At 54.0% G+C, this 20,656-nt stretch overlaps 1 protein-coding gene across 11 annotated transcripts in view; it reads right to left on the minus strand.

Annotated features, from left to right (window-relative positions):
- Positions 1 to 480: 480 nt before the first annotated feature.
- The window catches only part of ATP2B2 (ATPase plasma membrane Ca2+ transporting 2), a 366,154-nt gene continuing 345,978 nt past the window's right edge, over positions 481 to 20,656 (minus strand). For 7 of the 11 annotated variants that reach the window (XM_032327044.1, XM_032327037.1, XM_032327061.1 and 4 more), the window contains 7 exons: positions 19,415 to 19,521; positions 18,783 to 18,974; positions 16,000 to 16,213; positions 14,118 to 14,329; positions 13,852 to 13,959; positions 11,818 to 12,000; positions 481 to 3,705 (listed from right to left, as the gene is read on the minus strand). In XM_032327044.1, the coding sequence (XP_032182935.1) occupies positions 3,394 to 3,705; positions 11,818 to 12,000; positions 13,852 to 13,959; positions 14,118 to 14,329; positions 16,000 to 16,213; positions 18,783 to 18,974; positions 19,415 to 19,521 (1,328 nt within the window). In that variant the 3' untranslated portion in view covers positions 481 to 3,393. Of the gene's footprint in view, positions 3,706 to 6,547; positions 6,603 to 10,450; positions 10,623 to 11,817; positions 12,001 to 13,851; positions 13,960 to 14,117; positions 14,330 to 15,999; positions 16,214 to 18,782; positions 18,975 to 19,414; positions 19,522 to 20,656 lie in introns of all 11 variants that reach the window. The other 4 variants (XM_032327080.1, XM_032327106.1, XM_032327115.1 and 1 more) reach the window with 2 other exon arrangements.

Consider the following 20,656-nt stretch of genomic DNA (forward strand, 5'->3'; position numbering starts at 1 on the left):
ATTTCAGCATGGTTGGGAAAAGAGCAGCTATTCAATAAGTAGGCTACCCAGGCTGAGACAGGTCCAGAATCCTTGGCCCAGTACCGTCATTAACATTGGTCTGGTCTCAAAAGCGGGACACCCTCTCTCTCGTCTACTCTGTGTTCTGATGGAGATCAGGGGCAAGGGGCCATGGTGAGGGGTTGGTGGGAGCAGTGGAGGCTGCTTCAGAGTTAGGCAAAGCTCTGGCCCGAGTCGCAGGGAGGAAACATTCCTCCCCGCCCACCTCCAAAGGTGGGTGATTCTCCAGCCCCAGGGGTCACTAAATGGGCTCCCTGCTCTTCTCTCATCTGTTGAGGAGAGACAAACTTGCTGAGCTTAGACCTAAGAAGAAATCGGCTATCTTCTCCTGGAGCCCTTGTCCAGAGGACAGAGAAGCAGCTAAGTGGATGGTGCAGTCCCAAACTGGAAAAAAATTGTACATTACAGAGTATATATTTACTGTGTTCTGTTTGATGTTAGTTTTTTGCCTTTTTTTTTTTTTTTTTTAAACCACAGACATTTCAGAACCACACTGCGGGAGTAAGAAGAGTCAGCAATTGAAAGCATAACCATTGCATAGTATTAAATGAACAGAGACGGTGAGTTCTTTATTTACAATTATTGTCTAGATAAAAAAATTCATAAAAACAGATGAATGGTCATAAATTATTGACCCCCTAATGGGGTGAACTGCCAAACGTACCCCATGCTGCTAGATATAGGACGCAGAGTGCAAGCTTTATGTACTACAGTGAGTTTTGACAAACCAATCATTTCCTCTGTGTGTGTGCGTGTGTGTGTGTGTGCATCCATCATCCCTGACAAGAAAAGACCAACACTGATGTCGGGTGTCCTCGGTCACTTCCACGGCTCCCTGTTCCCCAAGCTAGGCTTCGCTCAGAGAAAGCCCTCCTGTCTTCCCAGTGTCCCGGCTCCAAACGAACAGGGAGCATGGGGGGCAAGTGCGGCTTTCCTGCTATCGGGGAATGAGGTCATGGACACAGGATTGGAACCAAGAAGAAGGTGGGGTGATGGAAAACCTTGAGAAAGGAAACTACAAAAAAACACCATGTTCCAAAGCTGCTCCAGGTTTTGTCACATGTGGAGGTCTTCACTTTCTCGGCAGGAGAACAGCAGGCTGGCTTTTGGCGGTGTTTGTATTGGAATCCAATAAGCACATCTGAGGGCTGGTCACCCCCTTGGGGATGCTGTTTTCTCTGCTGGGTACATTCAGAGAGATTCCCTCACGACGTTCAGGTGATGCTCTCACACACAGAAAGTCCTCCTTCCGGGATGGTTTTGCCAGGTGGGATGGGCTGACTTGGGATCCCAAAGCCTCAGGTTCCTTCAACAGCCACCTAGCCGTAGGCCCTCCCAGCTGACTATGGCTCTTTTCCCGAGTGGCTCTCATCTTGTTTGTGGAAGAATTCTCTGGGCCTGGAGAAGGGAAGGGCCGAGCTGACACAGAGCAACCGTGGGAAGGGGTCAGTATGAGGAATGAATTTCGCAAGCGAGGTGGAAAGTGTTTGGTTTTCCTCGAAGCATGGGACGTCATCGATCATGGTATTCAAAATGTCTTTTGCACTGTACAAGTTTATGGAAAAAGATCGTATGCTGAAAAGTCTCAAAGCAAACTTTGTATTAAATACAAAAGTTCTTTTATGAAAAAAGCTGATACCCACAAAGTGCTTAGCAGTTAAGAGGCTGACGTACAATTAAATAAGCTTTCATTAAGTGGGATTACTAGTGCTGTTATTGTCTTGGGGGAAAAATAACCACCTTTCCTCACCTGTGATACTGTAGGGTTTCAGAATGGCTTTCTGTCTGGGAAAGCAAGACTTGCTGTCAAAAGGCTACAGTATATATTGCGACTACAGGAAGACAATTTGGTTTAAAAATCACACTGAATACATCTCAATATACACATCATAAGGTTCGTTCGGATCTAAATAGTGCAGAGAAAAAGGCTATTCTTCTTCAAAAATAAAAATAAAAGCAGCAAGCCATCATGATCCTCATCCAGTATGCCAACAGCTCATATGCTGCAATTTATAAGTAAATAAACCTCTAAATTACTTAAAAAAAAATCAACACAGTAGCATTTATAATATTGCAACACTACCTCAAACTTGTCCAGACAGTGCCAAAGAGAACCTCCTTTTGAAATGCTCTTAGTAAACTCAAGTGAGTTTCATCGAGAGAAAAGTCTTCCACCAGAGCTGTGTGGACCCTGTCATCCTCGGGCCGGGCCCGCCATTAGTGCTGCGAACCTAGGAAGCCTTCTCTCCTCCTCTCCCTGTGTCTACGGAGCACGGAGCACGGTGTTAACCCCCTTCCAGATGGAGACTCCTCTTCTGTCGCGTTTGGCTTCTGCCTGAGCCTCCCGCGGTAGTGACATGATTGAACGGAAACAGCAGGCAAAAATCAGAGCATGGCTATTGTAAAACATCGAGGTTGCAATCCAGGGAAGTGTCTGTTGGGCTGAGCTGTTTTCTATAGCATCTCAGCCGCCAGTGTTCTTAAACCATACAAATAGCCAAGGACGTTATCTACAGGATTGTAAACAAATTACATTCTTGTTTTAGGACATAAATAAGTTAAAATAGAGCAATTTAAGCGGAAACAAGGCAACATGCCGGCAAAAAAACTTTATATATCCGTGTGTGTGTGTGTGTGTGCGCGCGCGTATGTGTATATATATATATATACACACACATATATATATACACACATATCTATATGGACGTATACAGTCTTGGAAAAGTATACGTTGATATAGATACAAAGAAATGGATATAACCTCGTGAATGTCTATGAAGTTCTTCGGTTCCGTTGGTGCAAATTTACTAGGCGAGTTAAGCTCTGCAGTTTCAAAAAGTTGTTAAATTAACCTATACAACTGAGACCATGCTGCACAAGCATTTCAAAAACTCACAGACCAGTGGATTGGATAAATAGTCTCAGAAAAGAGTCTGTTTGCAGTTCCCGCCTAAGAAAACAAACAAATAACCCTCCCCGACCCCCCCAAAACCAAACAAGGGGAGGACTGGAAGTGTCCAGTACATTCATGCAGGGGACATGGTGGCCTGGCGGGTGCATGGCTGGTCCGTGTTTGGGTGGGAGCCGGGAAGGGCTGGTTCTCGGAAAATCGCTCACTTCCATAAGCCCCCCTCCCCGAGCAGATCCCACCCCTTGCCTCAAAGTGAAAAAGAGTTCAAACAGCATCACAGCCAGAAAAAGGGTCTGTTGGGTGGAAATGTTGGTTTTCTCGCCAGTATTTGGTTTCCTGTTGTTGCTCGTTGCTGTTTGGGTGAGCTGGGTGCCTGGATGGATGGGCCCGGGGAGGGGGGTGGGTGGCAGCGGGGTCCTCAGCTAAAGCGACGTCTCCAGGCTGTGGATGGGGCTCCCTGGACTTGAAGAGGTAGCTGATTTGCTTGTGTCGGTCGTCAGGTTGATCCCGCTGTCGATGGCGCTGTTGTTCTTGTTGAGCGATGACGGCGGGCTCGAGTTCTGCTTGAGCGCGGCATCTTCTTCCAGGTCGGTGTCATCAATGAGGGGGATGTGGGGTTGTGAATCTTCGATCCGGAATTCGGGGTGAGCCATGAAATTATGGATGGAGGTTCGAGACTCAGGCTTTTCTAGACCTTCATAGAGAGAGCTACGGAACGCCTTCACGACGCGAATCTGCAAGGGAAGCACAGGGGTGAGAAGCACTGTCCTGGAGTGAGGGGCAGCAGCCAAGCTGGGGGGGGGGCTCGGAGGAGGGGTTATGGGGAGAGGTTAGGGCACAGCAGGCGGCTGGAATCCACAGTCGCTGGGTGTTATGAGCGCGGGCAGGAGGGGGAAGAATGGGAGAGGGGGCTCAGGTTATATGCATCCATGAGGTTTTAAAAACTGCTTTGGTTTTGGTCAGAACTCCAATATTAGGACAGGAGGAATCAAGCCCCATCACAGAGATAGTGGGAAACAGTGGTTAGAGGAAGCATAGTCCACTCCGGCGGGCACCCAGACCTAGTGAGAGACTGAGCCTTGTTAACTTTAAAGCAGAAGTTCAACCATGCAGAAGGGGAGCGGGACCAGGTGGGAATAAAGGAGGAAGGAGGAGAAGCTGGTTTGAGAACATTAATCTTAAGAAAACCACACGCAGTTAAGAAACCATACAACATGGAACAGATAACATGTCACGAACAGAAGAGGAACGGAAAGGAGAGACAGTGGGATGAGCTCGGATGGGAGAAGACACACGAGGGCCAGAGAACAGGAACATCAAACCAAAGGCAGCAAAGCAAATCAAAGCCAACTCAGGGCTTTCTGGGGTGCAGAGCAGAGGCAGCCAGAAAGCACGGAGGAGCCGGCAGACTGATGACATTCAGGGGCGGGAGCATGCCACGGTGAGGGGTCGGGAACCACACGGCACACACAGACCGACACACAGCTACACTTGGAAGCCTGGACAATGTGAACGGAGGTCTTTGTACCCAACGTTTCTTTCCTTCATGCATTTGGGAGGTAAACACTCGAGTATAGACTCAAAGCCCTGGCCAGTCATTGGAGTTGACTTTGGGGGTCTCTTATTTCCTGAAGCATTTTATTTCTTTGTTTGTGCTTTGAAAACACAAACCCCCCCAAAGGAGGCCAGAATCAGATGGCCAAACCCAGCCCTGGGTGGGATTCTAGAGGCTGTGGACCCGAGGCACAAAAAAGTATATTCTTTCATTTTCTGTGTCTTAGTTGGAACCCATGGTTTTCTGAAGAGCAAAAGGAGGTTGGACATCAGGTCTTCCAGACTAGCGGAAAGAGCACTGGACTCATAGTCAGGGAGACCTGAGTCTGAGTCCTGGCTCTGCCACTTTTGATGCTTTAACCACGGGCAAGACACGCTGCCTCACTGGTTGTCCTCTGACCTGCCTCACAGAGTGCAGAGGAACAGGACCCTCATGTTGGAGAGAGGGGTCCCTTTCTCTAGACTCCTGGGAGGGGGAAGCCATGCCGGTCATCAAGAGGCAGATGGGATTTGGGAGAAAGGTATTTCCTCCTCTCTTCCTAGCCCCAACTCAGAGAGGAGGCGGTGGCGGGGGGGGATACGAGGCAGCATCAGTGCCTCCAAGGAGCAGAGCCTCAGCCAAGTTGGCCGTGGATTGGAGGGTGTGCTCACGGCCCTCCCTGTAGAGCAGTGGGAACCTCCACACCACAGGCCTGAGGCAGGGGTGGGGTGGGTTGGGATGGGCGGGGCAGAGAACCAGTGGGGTTCTTGTGGGGATGCCCTTGTGGTACCAGGATCTTTACCTCTCAGCTAAACCCAGGGGTGTCTTGTTGGTGGGGCACAGTGGGGAAAGCCCTGTCCATGGAAGTGAATTTTCTAGATGGCTGTGGCTGATGGTTTTAAGTGTCCTGGCGTGGGGTTTATTGTACTCTTTCCATGGGAAGTATTTCGGCAGCACAGGAGTGCCTTTTGATTTAGTGTACACAGAGAAGAATTTAACTTTAAGTTGGTCAGTAATCCTTTTGGTCTTCTGGAAGACCCCAGAGTTTTGAGAGAGAGAGAGATATATATATATATAAATAAAAGTTTCTCTCTTTGTCAGCCATCATTACTCATTCTGACTTTTCCTTGTTTGCTCAAAAGCACCTCTGTCCCTTTTCCCTCTTATGTGCTGTGGCACGGGGACTCCAGGGGACCCTGCTTGTTGGAATCATGCTTTAAATAAGAGGCATCAGGCGCCAAGCGAGAGCCAGCAGACTACCGTGATAGCCATTTGACTGCTCGGAGGTCTCGTTCTCCCTGGATTCCCTGTTCGTGGCTCTGTAGAGATGATTAAATATTCTGATCTCCTGAAGAGCAGGCCATTACACCCTTGATTAAGTGAAACCAACAAAAAAGGTGTCCTGGGCCTCATCTTTCTTATCTGTCAAATGGGAAGCATCGCCACTGTAACTGTCCAGCCTAGTGTCCGGTGTGTTCTGAGGCTGAATTGCAATAAGGTGGGAGGAGGAGGAGGGATGGTGGTGGGACCCTATCATGTGACTGAAAATGCAGAGGGGACGACACACAATGAGATGCAGGCCCCTTGCCCTCCCCCTGGCATGGAGACAACAGAAAGAATGAACTACTCTGGACAAGACTGTCAAGACTTTTCGGGACACCCCGCCACGGTCATCTCAAGTGTCCACTTCGGTTCTCTCCGCGGCTGAAATGAAAAAAATACGGGAAGAAAAAAAAGCTCTTCCACCTCCCATCCCTGCCTACCCTAAAGTGAGATTTTGGGGCAGAAGCTGCACTTGGGTATGGGGGGATGGGAGAGGGGAAAGGACCCGGCCTGTGGGAGTTCCGACTTTGTGGTTTCATCAGCACAAAGGGAGCAGGAGACCCACGCCCCTCTTGGAGGGCTCTGAGGGAACGCGTCGGCCCTGGGCTGGGACAGGCTGGGACGGTTCGACATACTCGAATGTTTACCCGGCTTCAGGGAAGCCAAGAGTCTGGGATTGATTCACATTCATTTCAGGCTCAAGGTTAAAGACTCACAACCTCTTTTAATTTCACTCTCTCTTGCTGAACTCTGTCTCCAGGGTTCTCTAGCCCTCTAGGGAAACAAACACATGGAATATTCAGACAGTGGAGAGGTCTAGGCCCCACCCCAGAAGCAAGCCATTTTCTCGCCAACCCAAGATTGCACTAAGTTCGTTACCAAAACGCTAACGAGAGGCACAGCTTTCTTTTCTCTCCTTCTTCATCTCTCCCCTTAAGAGATGCGCACTCCTTGCCCTAGCAGTCCTTGGAATCAGGACGGGAAAGGGGGCATGGCAGCCGGAGATGCCCCCTGGGTGGTAGTGGCCAGGAAGTGGCCGGTTCTGAGTTAGGAGTCTCTTGTGCTTGCTTGGCCTGGTTGGTTCGAAGGAGGAGGACCTTCGCTGACCAACACAGCCTGCTATGAACTTGCTAAATACAAAAGTGGTTTGAGAGGCGTTAGTTGCTTGAGGGATATAAGCAGGAGCGGCAGGGGGCTTGGCTTCAGGTTACAGAGCCCAAAGGTGCCCTTATCCCCAGTCCCAGCCAGGCTGGCAGAGACTCCAGCAGAGAAACAGCTTTCTTGGCCTTCTAGAGCCCAGAGGATGGACCCCTTTCCATTTTGTGAGGCTGTAGGCATGGGCACTGGTTCTGGAATGGAAATTCAACCCCTGGAAGCTCCAAGGCTATAGGCTTGTCTGGATAGTGGTGTGGGATGGTAGGGAAAATGAGGCACCTCGGAGTCAGACCCCTTGCCACTCACTTGTGTGATCGTGGCCAAGTCCATCCAGTCCTCTGAGCCTCAGTGCCTTTCTCAGGGAAATGGGAGTATTGGCAGATCCTCCCTCCTGTTTCCCTGGTGAGGCATACACGAAGTGAAGGATGGGGGAACGACTTTGGAAAATGTTGAGTGGGGCTCAAGTATAAGGCCTCAGGCGTGTGCCTTTAAGTTTTGGGGGGAAAAACAAACTCACTTTTGCGTCAGGCAGAAGAAGAAAGCAAGAGTGTGGAGCAGAGTTCCCTCCCAAACATTCTGGATGCAAGTCTGACCTGCCTGTCACATCACCGCATGCACCTGTCCACCTGGGGCCCTCCACCTCACAGTGGTACCAGGGGAGGGATGGTTGGGGGCTCCTCACCCCAAGGTCATGGGTCAGAAGTCCGCCCCAAGCAGACAGTGTCCCACCACAGGCCTTGGTGGTCAACTCTTGGCAACCCAGGGGACGGTGGTCTAACTCCTTCTAGGGTATAAGATCCCAGGTATTTGGGTTCAGCATGCACAGGGCCACCCTCCTCTGCTGGAGAATCCCTAGGAAGAAGCCTCTGCCTGCTCAGAAGAGGTGGGAGGTAGCCCACGTCTCCAGCCCACCCAATCCAGAACCCCTTCTCTGATTCCCGGCTACTGGTGTCACACCTCCTTGTGGGAAAAAAAGCCTTTGACTCCTGAAGAGACCCTGCCTGGTAACGAGAGGGCCTTCAGAATCCTTGGAGAACAGAGGAGATGCTGCTGTTATAGCAAATATTCAGGTGAGGGAGGAACTGGGAGTTTTTATTGAGAGTTCACACTGTGACCGTCTTGATCAAAATGTGCGTGTTGAAGCTATTTGGGGGGATTCCCCTTTGGAACCAGTAATCTTGGCTACGGGGATGGTCAGGCTCCCACAATACACCCCAAATTACAGTCTAGATTCTCCAGTAGAGGGTAGGAATACAAGATACTCAAGCGTGGCAGCTGGATGAGGAGGTCATGCCTGGCCAGCCCCTTTGGGGCCTCAGAGAGAATGGAGGGTGGAGGGTGAGCAGATATGGATGTAGTCTCTGAAGAAGGAGTGTTGAGAACTGGGTGTCACTTGACTGGCCTTACTGAATGGTTTTGTAAAGGACAGAAGAAAAGGTGAGAATGATGTTGCCCAGGTTTGAGGTGACCGAGCTCCTTCTCTGTACTGTGAGAACTAAGGTATGGGGCTAAGCCACAGGAAGACTTCCAAAGTCTGCCTGCGTGCCCAGAAATGCCAGACAGGCTCTAGCTGTGGCCAGTGTGAAGCACCGTGCCTCAAAGAGGTCAGATCCAACTAGAGGGATGTGGGAGTCACCAGGAGGGATGGCAGGAACCCAAAGAAATGGTTTCTTTCCCCAGAGGCTCTCCAGACTGGAACCTCCTGCCCCCTTTTTAAAGTGATCTCTATACTTAAACCGGGATCGTGTTATGTGCTCTACCAGCCGAGCCAGCCAGGCACCTCCAGACTGGAACACTTGGTCTTTGGACTTCAAGACAGTTGGTGGTGCTGAGCAAAGCCAGGGCTAAGTGGATGCAGGAGGAGGTTAGCTCAGGGAGCCTCTCTGCTGCAGCGGGTAGGGACAGGATGGGACCAAAGTGTTTCCTGCCCTGAGAAAACCTGGCAGTGCTTCCTAGTGACTGTCATGGAAACGTGACTTGGACCCTGTCTGCTCAAACAGATCTCCATTTCACCTTGGGTTGCCTGGTCTCCCCATCCCTGGGTGTTTGTGCTATGAATGAACCCAGAAGGGCATTTCTTCCCTTTTCTGCCATGTCCCTGTTACCCTGCCTACGTGGCAGGGCTGCGCCCCCTGAACAATCACAGGACATGAGCATAGATCAGCAACAGGCACTCTGTGGCTCATGTTTCCCGTCAGAGGGCTCAGGTGGCCCAGTTCCCACCTGGCATGCAGGTCCTCTCCTGCTCAGTGGGAGGGGTGTGTGCAGTGAGTGTACTGTGTTTGAATAGGGGTATGGAGAGATGAAACCCAGAGCCCGTTCCTCATCAAAAGCTTGAGGGCTGGGGCATATACATTGTGGCAATCTGAGAAGACCTGGACTAGGGGCTGCCCCGCTGTTTGGGAGGGGCTGTGACTGGAGACAAGGTAAGGAAGGTAGGCGGTAAATAGAGACTTCTTATTCCCTCTGGGGCCAGAAGCTATGGAGGGGTTCAGAAAGATCTAGATAGGCCAGAGATGAGAGATCCAGGTCAGAAGTGGTGGCATGCGAAGGTGAGCTTGGCAGGAGGGAGAAGATGGAGGGGGCCAGAGTCCCCACTACCCCTCAGATGAGGAAGGGCAGGAAACCATGGGTTGGACCAGATCCCTCAGGATTGCTGACACCCAACCAAGAAGTGAAGTCTGTTCACTGTTTTCTGCCTGAGGTCAAGCTGAATGGGTAAGAAGCCCTGTCCTCTCTAGGAAGGGGTCAGACTTTCATCGGGCAGGGTAGTAGTGGGTAGGGCAGCTAATGCCATAGGATGTATAAGGGAAGAAGGCACAGGGTTCTGAACTACCGTGGCTGGGGCCTTCAGGCTGTGATCTCCTTGGTGGCCTGGGACTCCTCCCCGACTAGGACCTCTGATCAATAGTGACCCCTCACTTGGCTGGACCCCACTGTGACGGACTGGGATCCCTGATGGCCTTGACCCGTGGTAACCCTACGCCTAACTAACTGTGAGACTCTGATCTCCTGGCCAACTCTGACCTTGGCTGTGTAGGCCAGGCTTTTCCTGTCTGAGTATGGCATTAGACCAATTGGCATACTCCTTGCTGTCCTGGCTGACTGCCCCCCCTTGGCCACTGTGACCCTCTGGTGGGCTAGAGCATTTGATCACTGTAAACTCCCCACCAGATGCCAATCCTTGACTGACCCAGACCTTTTTGGCCACTTTTGACCTTCATGACCCCCTAACTGAATGGTTAAGCCCCTGACCCTGACCCCAGCCAACCCTGGCCCACCAAGAGACGGCCACCCCATGACTGGCTATGCTCTCCTGACCAACGGGGACCCTCCTCGATGATGGTGTCCCCTCAGCCCCCTGGGCCTCGCCATGACTGACTGCCCCCCATGTCCTTGGTGCCCCGGCCCCTGCCCGCCCAGCACTGGCGTCGGTGGCGCCCGAGGCAGTAAGGATTCACACTCACGCCCAGCAGCAGCAGGAGGAAGGCTGGTCGGAGAGGAAAGAGCATTGGACAACGACACGCGACTAGGGCTAGAGAGATTGGCTACGTCCTGGCTCTGGCTGGTGACGGAGGACTGTCTCCGCAGGGCCCCCTGAAAGGAGGCCCCGCTCTTGAAAGTATTGACTACTTCAATCTGCAACGGAGGAGAGAACGAGACAAGTTGCGAGAAGAACGGACACACAGCTACATGACTGACAGGCGCAACGGCACGAGCACAGCCGCAGCCACGGTGACAACGACAACGTGACTTAAATCAAACAAAGACTACCAGACACACTCAAAGGCTCTGAAAGACATCTGCTCAGCGCCAGGCCCCTCTGTAGGCCCCAGAGTGCCAGGGAGGGCTGGCCACGAGGGCTGCGCGCTGGGGTTTTCATTGCGGGAGGAAAAGCCTGGCTGTGTCGGGAGGCTCTGGGTGGGACACCTGCCCCGCAATCCCAGCTCTCCGAGAGGGCTGTCTCCTGAACCTCGGTCACCCCTAAAACTGGGGGGGGGGGCGCTGTGAATGCCAATGAGGAAACGTTCAGGAGTGCCCTGTGGGTGTGAAGCAGCCCAGGTGATCTACTCTTGGTTGCCTAGGTGTGGTCTGGGCAAGAGGCCCACCCTCTCTTACTTTCCTAGTCCCCTGTGTCCCTCATCCCACAGGGCTATGAACACACAGCCTGGATTAGAACTCCAGCCCGGGCAGAGGGCTATGTGACAGCGTGTGGCCTGTGTGTGTGGGGGCCGGGAAGAAACTCATCCCACATGTGCTTTGCATGTGTGCCCTTGCCACGCACGTACGTGTCTGTGTAGGCATGGGGAAAACCCAGAGTGGCTGTGACACTGTGGTGGAGGCTTGGACGGCAGTGTCTGAAGGCCCTGGTGGGGAATATGTCCACATGTGCAGAGATGCCCGGATCTCTCAGGCTGATGCCTGGGCCCGGGAGACGGGTTGGCCTTGGCCTCACACGGACTCATGTCCTGCCCTGCACCGCCCCTCCTGGTGGCTGCCCCACACCCCTGACCAGAGCCCCACACTCACCTCAGCACTCAGGCCCCCTCCCCACTGAGGGGCATTCCCCCGGAAACCCATGGCAGGTGTTACCCCCGGGCTGAGCCCTCGCTGGTCTGGGGGGTGAGATGGAAGTTTCCTGAGGAGGCTGCAGCTTCTTTAGCAGTCACGGGAGCGTGCATGTGGGGAGCAAGGGTGTACCGAAGGCTGGCGAGGTGAGAGAGCAGAGCCGAAGCCCCGTCTCTGCAGGCCTGTGGGGTGGCACGGAGCACGCCCACCTCCATCCCCCGCCCGCCCTGGCTAGGTGTGACCCAGCCCCAGGAGCCTCCTGTACCTGGGTCTGGATCCGATTAAGGCCTCGGAACCACAGGATCTGGCCTCGCCGCAGCTCCCTCTCAGCGTGGTCTATCTCTTCCACATCCTCATTGAGCTCCTCCTCCGGGATCTCCTCCTTCTGCGTGAGCCTGCCCGCCTCCTTTAGGAACTTGAGCCTGCTGGTCGGGATGGTAGCGATGACCTGCAGGGGGTCCAGCATCAGGGTGATGGGGGCTGTCCCTCAGGTGGCCTCCTCCCTAACCTGCCACCTCTCCCCACTTAGTTATGCTCAGCTCGAGCCTTAACTCATCCTACCTGTTTCTCAATTCCATCTTTTATAATTCTTATTGATTTGCTTTGTAATTCACTCAGTCATCCAGGGTTGGGGGGCACAGCGGAAAATCTTGGCGTTTAGGAGCTGGACAGGTGTGACCTTGAATACCCCAGACCTTCTAGGTCATGTGACCTTGGGTAAGTCATTTAACTTCTCTGAGCTCTGGTCTTCCCATCTGTAAAGCTGGGGGTGATTCTCAGAGTTTGAGGATTAAGCAAGATGGTGTGTCTAAGTTGCTGCACATGAACCTGGCCCATAGCTGGCCCTCAGGTCCCTGGGCTCCTTCCTGCTGATCACTGGGTCCTGTGATAGCTGAGTGTGGGCAACAGAGGTGCAGGGCCTGGATACCATGGGGGCAGCCAGTCCTGGGACTCTGGGAATGGTTGCCCTCCCAGAAATGGGAGGAAGTTTGAGTAGGGGATATGCTTTTATCCTTAATTGCCCTCCAAAGGGCTTGTTCATGGGGCCGAGGTATGAAAGCGAGGCCCTATGGGGAGGTTGAGGTGGCAGAGATCAGAGGCTCCTTTCATATCCTATAGGGACAGATGAGGGCTGGCCTGCATACAGACTCATGGGTTCCCTGGAGGTTTCAGCATTGCCCCCTGGCAACATCCTCAGGCATTAGGAGTCTGCTCTTCCAGATGCCAAGAGCTCCCTGAAGGTGTGGGTGCCAGGCGGATAAAGATGGCCTGGCTCTGAGGGTGCCCAGGGAATGGGCTCTCTAAGTCAAATCTAGTTTATCAACTTTCCGAAGAAGCTCCAAAGTTTCAAGAAGGACCTTTTGGATGAAACTAAAATTTCTTCCTATCTTCTAGTTAATTTCTGCTACTGTAACTTTCCACTCAAGACTGGAACATCTTGAAGACAAGGGCAATGTCTCAGGCCATTTGGGGCTCCCACTAGATGGAAGATGGAGCATCTTGGGAATAGAGACGCTTTGACACAGATCCGGCTCCAGGTACTTCTAACAAGCTGGTCAGCCTGCAAGCAGTGAGTGCTGGCAAGGTGTGTGTGTATGTGTGTGTGTACATGTGCGTGTGCACGCACATGCCTAGGATTTGGGCAAAAGTAGGGAAGGGAACTGGTGGGAGAATGTTCTGTGTCACAGCTGGAAGGGCCCCCACAGAGCATCTAGCCCACGGTTCCCCCAAGTGGGAGAGGATGTCAGACCCAGCACTGCGTCACTCAGAGCCAAGGCAGAACTTACTCCTCCTACATTTCCTCGGAGCTCTCTTAAGGAATCTGCTTGGTGTCATACCACTTATTAATTATCCTCTTAAACAACAAGCTGGCTTCAGGCGCTGAGCCTCTGCAGGCTCATTATGTTATTATTTTATATCATTATGTTATATATTTATGCTCTCATTATGTTATTATTTTATTTTGTTAGCGTCTCTTTATGATATATGATACTGATTTTCTAATCATGTTAATATAAAGCTACCTTTTGAAACAAATTTCAATAAAAAAACTGGTTTGATTGAAAGAAACTATCAAACAAATAATATGTTCAGAGGTATGTAGACATAAGGCAAAAATCACAGTGGTGGTACCCTAAAGACCAGTATGGGGGACCTGGGCCAACCCCCATTACTCAGATGCCCAGAGATGGGGAGGGCCTTGTTTAGGGTCAGACACCGAGTCCATGGCAGAGTCAGGACCCATTCTTGGGACTGGAGGATTCCTGGTCCAGCTCCTACAACCCCCCCTGGAGCTTACCTGGCCCCAGACAAGCTCTCCCAGTCCGATGAATATGCACCACATCCACTGGTCCAGCTGCAGGGGAGAGCAGCTGAACGGCTTCCCCCCAAACTGCACAATCACTATCTGGAGGTCAAAGGGGCACACAGGGACAGAGAGAGAGGGGGAGAGACACAGAGAGTGAGTCAGGGGCCAACTCAGGAGTCTGAACTCGCAGGGCACAGCCAAGGGGCGCCGGCTGCTCACTGCCCACCCCGGCCCAGGTTGGGTGGGGGCCTGGCTACCTGGATGGCAAAAGTGCCCAGCACAATGGTGCAGAAAATAGGGTTCCGGAAGATTCCATCGAAGACATTCCGCTCGCCGTGGATCTTGCGGGCGTTGATCTCATTGAAGAGCTGCATCATGACGAAGGTGTTGAAGATGATGGTGTAGTGCTCCGAGGGTGGTGAGTGCAGGGGTGCATTCCTCCCGCTGTCGATCTGGAACATCTTCTCACCTGCCAAGCCGAGAGGGCGGGAGCGGGGCTGAGGGCCTCGCTGGGGGAGACGCTGGGCCCTGAGTGGGGGCCTCCTCTGCACAGCCTGGTGGGTCAGGCGGAGACCGAGGCGGCGCTCTGGATACCGGGGTGGGGGGCTGCACTCTTGGGTGGCCCCGAGTGTGCGTGGAGGGATGATGAAGCCCTTTTTTCTCTAGGGAGAGAGGTTGGGTGAACTTTATTCTGCTTTTCTGTGGAAACCTGTTAAAGGTGGAATGCCTTAACCTGTCCTGTCAGGTGACTCTATTTATGAAAGTGACCTCCAGCTGGCAAACTCTTCTGGACTGGGAAGACTGGAAGAATGGGTTGTGAACCAGAATCCCTGGTGGGAGGCCATGGCCTTGGGCTTCCCTGTAAGTGATGGTTCTTATAACTGACTGTGGCCCTTGCTGCAACCCCTGGAAGCTTCTGGAGCTCTTCTAGGATATATCGGTTGCTATGTGGAGGCTGGGGCTTCTAGGCCAGGCTGGCTCCAGTCCCGTGGCCTCAATCTCTTGTATTTGAGTTATCACAGGATGGGTAGAGAGTAGCCCCTGGGTTGCTGTGTGTACACGCACTGATGACAGGCCTGAGGCTATCCTATGTCTCTTGGCAAAGCTGTCTCAGCAGGTGCCAGGAGGGCTTCTGGGGTTTTCTGAGTGTGAGGTGTCTAGCTGAATTCAAGACCGCTGAGAGTAGGTGCTCAAGGGGGAAGCCAGAAAATAAACCAGGAACTTGCCCCCCTCTCCTCCCCGACCCGGCAGCCTTCTCTCCTAGTTTTGCATTCACATGGCTTCTTTGAAGACTCTAAAGATAACCTTGACAATAGTCCTGCCAATGTATCACCTTCCAAGTTTATGTAAGAGGACTGCCTTTTAAGCAATAGGATCCATGTCCAATCCACATCTGTACCCTAGACCTTGAGGACAAGTGCCCATTGGCATTGAAAGCCCAGCTTTTCATGCGGAGGGGCCCTACCCAGGCTGGGGACTCCTGGCTGGCCCCAACTCCCTGTGTGACTGTGAGCCAGCCCCTTTCCTCTCTGGGCCTCTCTGTGACCCAGGGGTAGGCTTTGCCTGCGTCCTCTCTGAAACCCCTGAGGGATCCAGGCCCAGTCTTTAGCCGGTGGCAGGTCCCCTCACCCCTGTGTGCCTCCGGGCACTCCCTGTAACGCATGATGTGGACAGGCGCCTGCCTGGCTGAGTTCGGGGAAGACCTAAACGAAGCAAGCAGCCTAAAGGAAAATGCTGGGAGGATCATGGGAGGCTCTGCAGGTGTTTGTTCCCTCCCTGAGGAGGGGTCAGTGAGGGTGCCTGCACAGGGCCCAGAGAGGAGCAGGAATGGGTCAGGGAAGGGGCCAGAGCCTCAGGCCCCTCCAGGGCAGTTGTGAGGGGCAGAGAGCTGCACCTGGGTGCCATCTTGCCTAGTGTGTACTCCGTGCCTGGAGCCGTCATTGGTGGAAGAGCCCTGGCTTTGGGGTTGGCCAGATCTGAGACAGGGCCCGGTTCTGCGCAAGACTTGCTATGTGACCTTGAGCAACTCACTGCATGGCCCCGGGCCCCATGACTTTACTGGCAGACAAGAGGGCGGGTGTGACTCCAGAATGCCGGGTCCAGGCTGGGGCATCCCAGGTGGGCTGGTGGAGGACTCACCAACAAAGAGCAGGGTGAAGATGAGGGTGAGCTGGTAGACGGCGTGGCCCAGGATGTTCTTCATCATGGTCCGTGAGATGAGGGGCTTGTTGCGGCCATATGGCTTCCGCAGAAGCAGCGTCTCGGTAGGTGGCTCCGTGGCCAGTGCCAGCGAGGCGAACGTGTCCATGATGAGGTTTACCCAGAGCATCTGCACAGCCTTCAGAGGGGAGTCCTGGGAACAGCAGTGGTGGGGGAGGCTGTCACGGGGGAGGCTGGCCACACCTGCTGCTACCAAGGGCCGGGTGTGGGCCTCAGCAGCTTCTTGCTGGTGTCTTGAGCTGGCTCTGCCCAGTGGGTCTGCCTTCAGCTGGCCTGTCCGCTGGGCTCCTGAACAGGCACCCCGCAGGTTTGCTGGGCCTTCCCTTCCCTGAAGAACAGCCTAGACCTGCCCACCATTCTCCCCCAAGGAGAAAATTGAGTCTTCCAGGCCTGATGGTCAGCAGCAACTTGCCTTCTGGTAAATTCACCCACTTCCCCACCATGTGCTGTCCATCCCTTCAGCCCCCATGGACACATCTCTCCTGGCTAAGGTCAAGCTCTCTCCCGTCTCCAGCACACATCCTGTCTTCTCAGCCTCCCACTGCTGCTTTCCCCTCCGCTATCTGTGGCTCTGGTCTCTGCTGTCCCACCAACAGTGCCTATGAACCCTGTCCCCTTGTTACTACCGCCCAGTTCCTTCTTACCTCATCATCCCACTTTACCTTAAGCAATTATTGTGTGTATCTATGATTCCAGAAATAACATACATCCATGGTAGAAATTTCAGGTGAGTAGGGAGTAAGAGATGAAGCTAAAACTCGTCAGTGATCTTTTGACTTACAGGTGACCACCATCCACATTCTGGTGTGGATCCTTCCATGTCTCTCTCTGGCTGAGACTGGGATCATATGTTCATACCACTCAGTGCACAATCATATCATGTGGGGCACACTGCCTCGAGGAGCTGATCAACTGTCCCCTTGTACCCCCAAATATCTTGTCCTTGGCAGCCCGACTTTGGCCTGTCCATGTCCCCCGAATCCCCTCTCCAAGGTCACCAGCACCTTTCCTGTCACGGTCAAGAGATGCATTTTCCAGCCTCCTCTCACTGACCTCCCTGCCTCTCTTGGCCATAGTTTCCTCCTGGCCCCTGACCCCACTCTCCTGGCCCTCCTCCTCCTTGAACATTCAATTTCCCTCTCCCTCAGGGCTCCTCTTCCCCAGTCTTTTAACTCTGTGCCCCCCACAGCCCCTTCCTTAGCCCTGCTTTCCTCTCCACACCTGTCCCCCTGGCTTGCATTGTCCACCTCTCCCTAGTGTCACCCTCTCTCCAGCCCAGGCCTCCCCCTCTAGTGTTAGCTTCATCCACCTCCTTCAGGAAGCCCACTGACCCTGTAAGCCTAGTAGCCTAAACTAAGCAGTTCTTTACCCCTCTATCATTTCTTAGTCAGCCCCCGAGGCCCACTCTGCCTGCTCCCCATACACTCACTCACCTCCTGGATTCATCGGAGCCCCTTCCTCCAGGCCGCCTCTCCCACCTGTGCCCCAGAGCAGCCACCTTCCCCGTGTCCTGTACCTTTTCCCTGCTCATCAGCCTTCTCTGTTGACATGTGCCTTGGGGTCAGGGCCCCCCATCTCCCCATCAAGTCCTGCATGGCCCTGCTACCAACTCAATCTAAAGCCTTAGGCAAACTGGTAGTCTTCTTTGAACCTGTTTCCCCATCTGGCATCAGTGGGGTCCCCCAAGGAGCCTTGCAGGAGCGGCTGTGCGGTGGGAGTGTTCCCTGAGCCACCACTAGAGGGAGTCGGTCATCCACAGACCAGGAGTGGGTCCTTTCAGCAGAGGAACCCACCAGCCACGTCACAGCTCTGACTCTCAGAATATGGTACTGGGGTGCTGCCACATGCAGTGCCAGTGGCTCAGAATGCAGCAGAGGGGAGCAGCATTCCCAAGGCCACAAAGCTCTCTGGGGAAGTGCTGCCTTCTGGGCTTCTGGGGCTCCTCTCTGCATAGGAGCTTGTCTACCCATGTGATTGCCAGGAGGCCTTAGAATACTGGCCCTTTCCTCCCCAGGCCAGGCTGGTCAGCCCCGAGGGGAAAGCAGGAGGCTGGAGGAACAATGGCAGGTCCCTGGTTCGTCCAGTCTCTGAGCCTCAGTTTCTGCTTCTGTAAAATGGGGATTATCATAGTTTCTGCCTCATGGGGCTGGGCGAGGAAGCAGTGAGGCTGAAGACATTCAGGCCTGCTGGTTGGCTTCCCCTGAGCTTGGGATGGGGCCCCAGATGGTGATCTTGACAGACAACTACCTCTCCCAGTGACAAAGAGCCCCAACCTGGCCTCAGAGTCCCAGGGAAACAGGCGTCTCCTGCCACACTCCTGACGGAACTAAGCCCCCAAAAGCTTAGTCCCCCTGCTGGCCCCTTGCCCCCAGCTGGTAGCCTGATCCCCTCATGGGCCCTGCCTGGCCCCTGCCTCCCTTTGGGGGCTCTGCCTTTCTTCGAGGATGACCTCTTCTTCCTCCTGGAGAGAGGACCAGGTCTGTGACTGGGTCAGGCAGCCATGTAGGTGAGGATTGACGACTCCTATTTGCCAGATGACCTTGGGCCAGCCCCTCGCCTAGCTGAGCTTCATTTCCTTGGGCTGGTGCTTGTGCCTGAGGTCTGTGATGCAACTCCTGGTCCTTGGTAGGGGCTCCCCCAGGCTTTGGCATGGCCCATCCTGCCCGCCTACCCCCGCGCCCGCCCCCCACCGGAGGACCCACCTGCGTGATGCAGGCACCCGTGAAGGCCACGATCACAGCCACCACGTTGACTGTCAGCTGGAACTGCAGGAATTTGGAGATGCTGTCATAGACATTGCGGCCCCACATCACTGCCTTGACGATGCTGCTGAAGTTGTCATCTGTTAGGATGATGTCTGAGGCCTCTTTGGCCACGTCCGTGCCTGCGATGCCCTGTGGGGACAGGAGCCTGTGTGCGGCGGCTGGGTGGTGGTGCACAGCTCAAGCAATGCTGTTCTCATGCCCTGCACACCCCCAGTCCTATAGGCACATGCATACTCCCAGCTGCCCAGCGTGACCAGACCACACGGGGTGTGTGTGCATGTTCTCCTCCCAGCCCCAGCGCCCTGAGGCCAACTCTGCCTTCAGGAAGCCTTTCCCTGGCCCGTCCTCTCCCACAGCCATCATGGCAGGGAGCCCTCTTCCACCCTTCCAGGAAGACCCTTGGGGGCCCGGCTGAGCCTTGAGAGCACTGGGCATGTGAGGTAGATGGTGGGTGAGCTGAGTGTGAACTGGGGGTCACGCACAGCCAGTTTGAGGCTGTGTTGCCCATACCCCCTGCCTGGGAGCTCCTGCCAGTCCCCACCCCGGGGCCCGCTGCCAGCTGCCCCTACCATGGCGAAGCCCACATCAGCCTTCTTGAGCGCAGGCCCGTCATTGGTGCCGTCCCCGGTCACGGCCACCACCTGCCGCTGCTCGGTGTGCGTGCTATCGATGATGCCTGTGGGGCAGGGCAGGAGTGTGTCAGGGCCCTGGGACACTCTGTGGGCCAGAGGCAGCCTGGGGCTGGCCCTGATTGTTGGGAGGACCCCAGGCTGGGCCCAGCCTCCTCTCTGGCCCCTGCCCTACCTCCCCGCTCTAGTTGTGGCTCTTCCCAACTCCAGGCTTGCCCACAGCTGCCAGCACCTGCTGGGGATGTTGGGCACCTGAGCCCCGTGCTGGCTGGTGGTCCTCTGTGGTCTGGGCCCTGACGGTCTCTCCAGCACCCTCTTCATTCTCTGCAGCCCTTGGCCACACGGGTGGCCACCCCAGCTGGAAAAGCATCTCCCTCTGCCTGGGTTCCAGGAGCTCCTCCCTTCTCCCACCATCTGCTCCTTCAGCACCTTCTACCTGGGGGTTCAGGCACTCCTGAGGAGACCATTTGCCAATGGCCCCTGATCCACCATCTGGCCTTGACCTCTCTCCAAACATTCACTCTCAATAAAATATTCAGGAGAGCCTGGGTGGCTCAGTCGATTAAGCACCTGCCTTCAGCTCAGGTCATGACCCTGGGGTCCTGGGACCGAGTCCCGCATAGGGCTCCCTGATCAGTGGCGAGCCTGCTTCTCCCTCTCCCTCTGCTCCTCTCCACTCCCACCCCATTCTCTGTCTCTCATTCTCTCTATCAAATAAATAAAATCTTTAAAAAAAGAAAAAAAAAATAAAAAGAAAATATTCAACAAATAGAATAAACAGATGGCACGTGACCCGGTCACTGAGCTGGGGCCAGTGGAAAAGAATGGGTGAAGTGTGTCATCATTGGGCACATGTGGAGTTTGAGAAGATACATTAATGGACAGGACAGAGATTTGAATGTCACTCTTGGCATGAGCCTCTCTTACCCCACACCTCACATCCGTCACTGACGTCTGCAGATTCCGCTCCAAGATCCCACAGGAACAATTTCATTTTTCTCTGTCCCGACCCCCTGTGCCAGCAGCATCCCCCCTGGTCCCCACCAACCCCAGGCTGCCCGTCCATTCTGCACAGCAGTGCTGGGATTTCTCTCGACCCCTGCCCCACCCCCGCCCCCAGGACTGACCTGTCCCTTCCACCCCAGCTGAGAGTCATTCTATCACTACCCACACTGGCCTCAG

Source organism: Mustela erminea, chromosome 1, assembly GCF_009829155.1.
Source record: "Mustela erminea isolate mMusErm1 chromosome 1, mMusErm1.Pri, whole genome shotgun sequence".
Classification (NCBI taxonomy): domain Eukaryota; kingdom Metazoa; phylum Chordata; class Mammalia; order Carnivora; family Mustelidae; genus Mustela; species Mustela erminea.